The sequence below is a fragment of the Silurus meridionalis genome, chromosome 5 (genome assembly GCF_014805685.1).
Source record: "Silurus meridionalis isolate SWU-2019-XX chromosome 5, ASM1480568v1, whole genome shotgun sequence".
NCBI classification, from domain to species: Eukaryota; Metazoa; Chordata; class Actinopteri; order Siluriformes; family Siluridae; genus Silurus; species Silurus meridionalis.
In genome coordinates, this window is record NC_060888.1 from 14,345,011 (window position 1) to 14,354,630 (window position 9,620).

The window sequence follows — 9,620 nt, forward strand, 5'->3', positions numbered from 1 at the left end:
AAAGGTCTGCTTTGAGCAGATTAGGAGCAGAAATACTTTAATAACAGAAATAATAATTATTTCTAAAATAATTACCAATAATTGAAAAAAATAATGACAAAATTATACCAGACTGTATAAGCAATCAACTTTCTAAAAAGTGTTCCCAAACCCTTCCAGGTGCTGTGAATTAGATTTTTCTGTAAACCGATATAAACAACCTGTTTAACCAAATTAAACATATAGAAAAAAGTAGTTCCTGTCTGGTCATGTGACTTCCCCTCATTCAGTGTTCTTCACTCAGCAGAGCAGAGCAGAGAGAAAGAAAAGAGCTTTCTGTGTTTCTTCCTCCTCTTGGCTTTGTTATTGGGTGACAGTAGAACTGGCAGGCGTTGGTGTAGCTGAGAAAAGTTTCTTAACGCTACAGCTAGAATTCTTCTCCTTAAGTAAAATCATCAACCTCTGAGCACAATGTTACGGCGGAGACCTTCAAATGCTTCAGAGAAGGAACAGGGTCAGGTGCAGAAGAAGAAGGTGAGAATGTGTCTTTTTGTTCAAGTAGTGTATCTCTGCTGGGGAGGCGGTTAATAATAAAATGATGGAGTTTTACCTGGGGTTTTAAATGATCTGAATTGAATTTATAATAGTATACACTGCACATTGTATAATTGTATGATTACATCAAGTGAGAATTGGTAAAAAGCAAACCGTGAAAATCTCCTGAATTTTAAGTGATCTTTACTTGAAATATCATATAAAGAGAAATTATGGTTTCATACTTTCTGAATGTCCTTGATGTGACCTTTAAAATAATTATGCAAGAGTTAAGCATCTTGCTTGGGTCAAAGGACTAAAGTACGACTAGAGAGTTTTATTCATCACCATATTATTGTTCAGGTTGAGTTGCAATGGTTGTGCAGCATTTCCTGTAGAGACACAGAACGTCATCATACATCCTGAATTTATTCTTATCTCATAAGCTTCAGAGTAAGTTACTTTTGAGATTCATGAAAAGGCTTCAAAGTGACATTTACATTTCTGCTTAGAGTCGGCGTACTTTTATCGTTTTCATTTACTGGGAATCTTCACCACCTACACGTAGTTCCACTAACCCTGTTTTTTTCTTTTTTTTGTATTTAACCTCTTTTGTTTATCAACCACAAGTTTCAGTAAATAAAGGCAACTGACAAAGCCCTGGATATATCTCCCTAGCTTAAAAAACAACACTAAATATACATGTGCAAAAAGAAAACTATTTAAATTCACAGGATTTCAGCAGTAAATATCATTAAGTGGATAGAAGCATTATATGATAATTATAATAATTATAGTTTAGACATAATTCATATATATATATATATATATATATATATATATATATATATATATATATATATATATATATATATATATATATATGAATATACATAAAATATATATATATACATAAAATGTTAACAAATGGCCTTAAATAAATACTCTAACATAAATATTAAAAACATAGTAATGCTTTCTGAGAACAGGATCGGCAGTTGTTCTGGTTTAGCATAGCATGGTTTGGTTGAGATAGTGCCAAGCTTCATTTTCTTAGTACAATGTGACTTTGTCTCATATCTCCACCCAGCATTTTGTGCCACTTTTTTCTCAGTACAGGAAGTGTCAACGTCACTGCTTTTGCAAAACGTTTGCAGGCCCATCCTGGAAACATTTTGCTCTGTATTGAAAGCAGGCTATGGCTTGCTTACTTTCTCACTTTGGCTTTGAAAATACACACTGTATATTCAAAGTTTTATGAGTTATTCCAAATTATGCAATGTACAGAATATGGCCCTAAATATAAACATGAACACAGGATATTTAAGCTTATCTGTCATCATTCTAAGAAATACACTTGACTTACCTCAGTGCTATGAATAAAGTGTCGAGCCACAGACTAAATGTTGCTATCATTAAAGTTATAGCTGTTGTGAGAAGAAAAGCCTCTCATAGCAGGTATGAAGCATTGAGTATACTTATTACCATCACTCCCATCTGAGTAAAATTTGTGTGTGTCAACAGTTGACACTCCAGAGGTCCAGTAGCTTTAAAGATTTCATGAAGCCAAAGCCATCCTCACCTGTGGTGAATCCTGAGCTCACACTGGAGGAGTCGGTAAGATTGCTTACAGATTAACTTTACAGAATAATCACATAGGATTCCCAGATACATATATATATATATATATATATATATATATATATATATATATATATATATATATATATATATATATATATGTATCTGGGAATCGTAAATGTGATATAATATTTTTTTTTAAAAATGTGTGAAATGTGCATAAATTTAATGTAAATGTTAAAAAGTGAAATTCATGTCATTGTCATTCATTTCATCATGGTAGACCTGCTTGTTTGTTTGTTTTTAAACTGAAATCAGCAAAACTCTTTGGAAAATGTTTTCAGCTTTGTTTTTTGTTTTTTAATCGGTTGTATACAGACACCAGAGACCCAATCATTCTTGTTATACAAAGAAATACACATTCTTGTAATTGGACAAATAGTCTACAATAAGGTTCAGGTTTTTTTGCAAATAGTTCAGTTGCACTTCAAAACGTACAGAAGAGTGGTCCCGTGTTGGGAGACCGAAACCATTAAAAAAAATGACATATAAGCCACAAGGACAATTTGAATTTTACTCAGGATATCATTCGCATTTTGAGCTAGCCAAGCATAGAGCCTGAGCAAGCTTCTGAGAAAAACATGAAAATCTAACACCCGATAGACAGCTCTGCATATTGCATACTGAAGGGTTCATTTTACTGTATGATTCATCTTCAAACACAAAGCCACCTGGGCAGCAACTGTTTCAAAAAGACTAGCATCTACAGCATTTACTTATTGCTCATAACGTCCAAAGAGAAGGTGACATACAGAAGAGCACATGCTTGTCACTGTGGTGATGATTTACTGGAAATGTGGCTCAGTTGAAACCGGTGAATCTTTCATCTGAATTGTGTATTTCTCAGTTCTTTGGAAAAGCAATGGTAAACCTCCCGAAAATGTAATAAGGACTGACAGTTCTAAATGTTATTATTCAATTTTACTGTAAAATTACAGCTGTGTCTTAGTCAGTGCGTTTAATGTTGATAAAGAACAAAAGTGCAATTTTTGATTGATAAAGAGCAAAGGCATTTTGCCCTGTTTTATCTCATACACTTTGTTATAATTACATGCAATGGCAAAAAAATATGAAAGGGGAAAAAAGTCAAATAAAAAGTCAGGATGCTGTGGATATGCATATGAGACATGAAGGGATGAGTGGGCAGAAAGCGATCATGGTATTGATCACTCAATACCATGTGACCACTCTGACAACAGTTTAATTGTGTAATGTAAATTTGTAACAGTGACCCAAATGATTTCCCTGCTTAATTACAAAATACTTTTTACGTTGTTTTACATTTTTACATTTTTAAACTTGTGAAACTGACATAGTAAGATGATAGATAGATTTTTTTTCTACAAAAAAAAAAAGTTTTACCTGAAAAAGAATTAATATTTTCTGAAAGTAGGGTTGGAGTTATGGTTATAGACACAGTGAAAGTTCAGATTATTTGTTAAGGCTAGGTTAAACATCTACAAACTATCTTACAGAATTACCCTAAACATGTCCTGCCAAATTCCCCTTAGCTGCCAGAGAGTGAAGTCCACGAGAACTCTGAAAAAAACGGTGGGAAGCTGGCAAAGAAATGGAGGAACGTCATCAGTCGCACAATGACTCGGAAGACATCCAAGATGGTACAGAAAGTTCTTGCAGAGGAAGGGGTGAGTTTATTAAAAGGCACAAATTAAATTGTCTGAATAGGTACATCTGTCCATTAGAAAGAGGGAAGTCATACTAATAGCTAATGGAAAAAAAAACATGCAAATTATTGATTATGTCTCCCCCTTGTGGATGATCATAGAAAGTCCGAAGCACACTGTATTAAAATATGTTGTAATACGTTTTAATTTTTAAATAAAGGTAATGTTCTTTTCTGCAGATTGAGAGTGGAGAAGATAGCTCAATGTCTCCAATATCCCCTAATGACTGGACTCCAGATCTGAGTGCTGGAAACCGGATATCTATGTGTTCCAATAGTTCAGAAGACACCACACATTATCCCCTGTGTCGTCAGTTGTCTGGGTGTAAGTCCTCATGTAACCACATTTTTATGACAAAATGCTACTGCTTTTCGTGATGCAGTGCTTCATGTTCTTCCAGGAACTAAAAGTCACTATTATGAGTATTATTTCAATTAAAAAAAATTTCTGCTGTTTGTACATAGGTGGGGACAGGCAAAGTTTGGACAGTGGCTTCAGTCAGAGGGACAGTATGGACAACACTTATAATGGACCATTTTGTGGCAGGGCCCGTGTGCACACTGACTTCACCCCCAGTCCCTATGACATTGACTGCCTCAAATTGCAGGTTGTTTTATGAAATAACAAACACTGGATAACAAATTGAATATAAATATATTAAACACTCTTTTGAATTCTACAAACTCGCACATAAATGTGATAAGTGTCTTTGCATTAAACAATATATTGTGCTCTCAAAAGAACCTCAAAGGTTCTTCAAATTGATAATACTAGTTTTTGGAAAAGGTTCATGTTGACTATAGAACATTGAAGGAAATTCCAAATAAAAAAGCAAGCAGAAAAAGCATTTAAAATGCTAAATGTAGCATTTGTCTTTCTGTGTATTATAATACATTTATTTATTTTTTTCTATTTTTTATCACAGAAAGGTGATATCATCCAAATCATTGAGAAGCCACCGGTAGGCACTTGGACTGGAAAGCTCAATAACAAAGTGGGCTCCTTTAAGTTCATATATGTCGAAGTGCTCCCAGAAGAGAACACACCACCTCGGAGAAAGCGTTGCCACAGTCAGGGACAGTTCAATAAGCCCAAGCCGAAAACGCTGGATGAAGTTTTGGAAAGGATTGGCCTTAAAGTAAGCTTCAACTAGCTGTGTGTGCATGTGTGTACATAATTTCAAAAACGCCCTCATACACACAGACTCAAGATAAGATAAACATTCAAAAAAGAACTAAAACATGAAGGAGAAGCTGTCAATTATTATACATGTTGTTTCAAAGTACTTATATAAGTAGTAGCCTTTGTAATAGAAGTTTTCTTTTTTTTGTCTAGGACCTTGAATCTCTTCTATCCATGCATGGCTTCCAAAGTTTGGAGGACTTTAGTGGACTGAAGGAATCCCACCTGAATGAGTTAAACATCACAGATCCTGAACAGCGCACCAAGATATTGACAGCAGCTGAATTGCTTCATGATTGTATGTCATTTCAGTTTCTTACTTCCTGTTATGTTTATTCCACCTTGAGGTTTTCCGAGTAAGCAACTCGCTGTTAACCATTAGCAGTCTTTCTAAAGAGTTGTGATGACATTCAAACCAGCTGAGAAATTAAGCAGAATAAAGAAGGCAACAACACAGATGTTAAGTTTTATAGCAGACACTTCCACAAAATAATCAGCTTAATTTCACTCTGCCCATTCATGCACATCATTAGCTCTTATTTAAATAGCCACATTTTAAGCTCTTCTAATTGAGCACACAGTTGGCCTGAAGCAAAGTGGTCATGTACATCTTATCACATTGTTAACTGCACAACAATTGCTGTTAATACTGACCACACTTACTCAAAGGTGTATAGATGATCAGCATTTAGTAACTGTTTTGGTGTGGTTATTGCAATAATCGGGATAAATTCAAAACTCCAAGTCTATTGTCTCTTCTGCAGCTGAGGGAGAGTCTGATGAAGAGGCGGAGAAAGCTGAGGAGAAGGTTGACATGCCGCGGGACTCTGGTTGCTATGAAAGCACAGAAAACCTGACAAATGGGCGCGAGGAGAGTGAAATGGAGGCCAAAACAGGACCTGGTGAAGATAAAGATACAGAAACAGAGACACAGCTTGACACAGTTGAGAAGAAGCTGCAAGACCTGACTGTGGAGGAGGAGTCCTGAGAGTATTGAATCAACACTGGAAAAACTCTATCGCTGTGCTTCAGGGACTCAATTTCCTTCATTGATGGAGCAGAAGTGTTTGTAGCAGCCCAACTAACATGGCACACCTGCTTCCAATGTTAAGTCAAGAATGCTGAATTACAGGGACCATGAATATAATCTAATTTCTGTTTGATGCAGCAGAGAGCGTTTATACAGTCATCTCACTGTGAATGGACAGTGGCCATTTTGTTTCTGTCATTCTGAGAAGATTCTTAGAATTTTTTTTAATTGCTTTTACACACATTTTATGCTGTAAACAGAATAAAAATGGACATTGACACTTTGTCTGTTGGTTATGGTCATACATTTATCTGGCCTAAATTATGCTGTATAATAGATATTGGATTACTATATAGTTCTATATAGTAATTGAATAACTTTCTATATAGTTTCATGTATATTCAAAATATTTTAACTTTATAACTACTTGATCTAATATTTTTAAATGCCTTTTGATTATGAATGTACAATGCAGTATGTCCGATGTATTGTTATATTTTTCTAAACAGCCTGTGACAAAATGGGATTGAAAGAGTACTGGCTGTATGCTTTATTACTGCCTTTGTCCTACACATGTCGAAGTACAATCATCCATTCCTGTATGTGTTTTTCTGTATAGTTTTTGTCATTTTTACTTCAGTTGCCAGCTTTCTGTCATATTTATGTTATCAATGTCTTGTTTACGGTCAACTATTTTGCAAACATTAGTAAAGAAATACAATAATAGGGGAATAAAAAAATTAATAAAAAAAAATGTACAGCACAAACAAAGTGCATCAGAATTGTTGGTTTTCCTGAAAAAAAAAACAATAATAAATGTACAGTGAGGAAAATAAGTATTTGAACACCCTGCTATTTTGCAAGTTCTCCCACTTAGAAATCATGGAGGGGTCTGAAATTGTCATCGTAGGTGCATGTCCACTGTGAGAGACATAATCTAAAAAAAAAAATCCAGAAATCACAATGTATGATTTTTAAACTATTTATTTGTGTGATACAGCTGCAAATAAGTATTTGAACACCTGTCTATCAGCTAGAATTCTGACCCTCAAAGACCTGTTAGTCTGCCTTTAAAATGTCCACCTCCACTACATTTATTATCCTAAATTAGATGCACCTGTTTGAGGTCGTTACCTGCATAAAGACACCTGTCCACCCCATAGAATCAGTAAGAATCCAACTACTAACATGGCCAAGACCAAAGAGCTGTCCAAAGACACTAGAGACAAAATTGTACACCTCCACAAGGCTGGAAAGGGCTACGGGGAAATTGCCAAGCAGCTTGGTGAAAAAAGGTCCACTGTTGGAGCAATCATTAGAAAATGGAAGAAGCTAAACATGACTGTCAATCTCCCTCGGACTGGGGCTCCATGCAAGATCTCACCTCGTGGGGTCTCAATGATCCTAAGGAAGGTGAGAAATCAGCCCAGAACTACACGGGAGGAGCTGGTCAATGACCTGGAATACACAGCCAGGATAACCAAGGAGTGGCTCTGTAAGAAGCATATCAAGGTTCTGGCGTGGCCTAGCCAGTCTCCAGACCTAAACCCAATAGAGAATCTTTGGAGGGAGCTCAAACTCTGTGTTTCTCAGCGACAGGCCAGAAACCTGACTGATCTAGAGAAGATCTGTGTGGAGAAGTGGGCCAAAATCCCTCTTGCAGTGTGTGCAAACCTGGTGAAAAACTACAGGAAACGTTTGACCTCTGTAATTGCAAACAAAGGCTACTGTACCAAATATTAACATTGACTTTCTCAGGTGTTCAAATACTTATTTGCAGCTGTATCATACAAATAAATAGTTAAAAAATCATACATTGTGATTTCTGGATTTTTTTTTAGATTATGTCTCTCACAGTGGACATGCACCTACGATGACAATTTCAGACCCCTCCATGATTTCTAAGTGGGAGAACTTGCAAAATAGCAGGGTGTTCAAATACTTATTTTCCTCACTGTAATTATTAAATAGGGACCTGGAACGACAGCTGTGTGTATTTATTAATACCCACTAGTTATGATACATGGACAAGCAAAATATAGTAAGATTTAGTATAATTTAATGAACATACATACACACACCAATCCAGCATGTAAAAAGAAGTGAACGGTATGAGATAATCACAGTGTTAATACAAAGAAAATAAAAAGAACTTATTTTGCAATGGATTATAGTGTATATATTATACACTGTAAACATATATTTCGAGCAGACCTTTAATTTTTCCTAATATTCAGTACATATTAACTTCTACATACAATGACTTGGCATTAAGACTGATTGTAGTTTGACATGTCTCATGTGATTGATCACTTGAACCTTAAAATAAGCATAATGGGCCTAATCATGAAACAAGCAAACCTTCCACAGACAGCAATGCAGTGCGATCATCAAACAAATGAATCCTTCATACGACTGTTCACAACAAATTATGCACCAGAACATGCTGATTTGGTAATAAGAAACTGATCTTACTACTTTGTACAGAAAATCAAATAGTCAAACAGAACTGAACAATCTTAAAGCCCAATCAGTAAATGGCACAGGTGCCTCCATTAGCATGGACTTTGCAAACAGATATTAAATGTTCATATTATACATTTCAGTAGGTGCAGCATTGTTGGAAAGAGCCAAAGGCTTCCACTAAAGTATAACGAATTCCTGGTGCATCAATTGCTAACTGGAGCTTCTTAGTACAAGGCTCTACACAAACGTTCCAAATAAATAAAAGAGAATAAAATCAAAGTCATATGAAACATTTTCACAAAATCAGCCATTACATTCAAATTTGTGCATTAAAAAATGTTTTCCAACATGTCTGTGATTGACTTGGCATCTCTAAATGGAGCTCAAGCTGTAGTCATCCATTTAAAGTTTAACCCCAAGCCCTAGCACAGGAAACATAAATACTGCACATTCTCTTCTTTTGATTCATTTGACACAAGTAGCCTTGTTATAGTGGTCAGAAGTATTCCAAGTGTAATTTTACATTAACAAACCCACAACCCCAACCCCCACCCTCCCCGCCCCAATAACAAGACAAAAAGAAAAATGCTCTGACTAGCAAAATATATTGCACAGAGTTGAAGATACTGTGTATGTAGTAAATGGTATTTGAGTTTGTTCATCATTGTACACTGACATTCTTCCACTAGACATTAGCTTTAGCATACATAAAGGTAACTACTCTACCCTACATACAAATCAAACTTGTCAAAAGGGGAAAAAAAGGTCACTTACACAGATCACAGAATAACATGGGTTAAATAGGATGACCACCAAAATAAACTTGCATATTATATTCCCTTTATCTGACATCCCTAAATCCAGCACTGATGAGTTATATATGCAGCATGAGATTAACAGATATGGAAGGATTATGAGGGGACAAAAAACATCTATACTGAGTTGTCATAGCAAATATGCTGCTCACCCAAAATATTTTACCAGGTAATGGTTGTAAGTGAAGGAAGAGAGGAGAAGGATGGTGGTGGTGGTGGTGATAATGACGATGATGAAGGCAGTATTGGACAGACCTCTCTTATTTCATTTGTTGTGTTAGGAAGGAG

General features: G+C 35.7%; 1 protein-coding gene across 1 annotated transcript; it reads left to right on the top strand.

Annotated features, from left to right (window-relative positions):
• Positions 1-279: 279 nt before the first annotated feature.
• Positions 280-6,887, top strand: sash3 (SAM and SH3 domain containing 3). Its single transcript, XM_046849721.1, has 8 exons — positions 280-513; positions 2,038-2,130; positions 3,666-3,800; positions 4,019-4,163; positions 4,304-4,446; positions 4,765-4,977; positions 5,175-5,319; positions 5,786-6,887. Exons 1-8 carry the CDS (start codon positions 451-453, stop codon positions 6,007-6,009), a joined length of 1,161 nt encoding a protein of 386 aa, XP_046705677.1. The 5' UTR covers positions 280-450; the 3' UTR covers positions 6,010-6,887.
• Positions 6,888-9,620: the final 2,733 nt, after the last annotated feature.

Coding starts and splice junctions, on each gene's coding strand:
- sash3 (XM_046849721.1), top strand. CDS start 451: ATGTTACGGCGGAGACCTTCAAATGCTTCAGAGAAGGAACAGGGTCAG. Junction 2,131..3,665: donor AGCTCACACTGGAGGAGTCG/GTAAGATTGCTT, acceptor AATTCCCCTTAG/CTGCCAGAGAGTGAAGTCCA. Junction 5,320..5,785: donor AGCTGAATTGCTTCATGATT/GTATGTCATTTC, acceptor TCTCTTCTGCAG/CTGAGGGAGAGTCTGATGAA.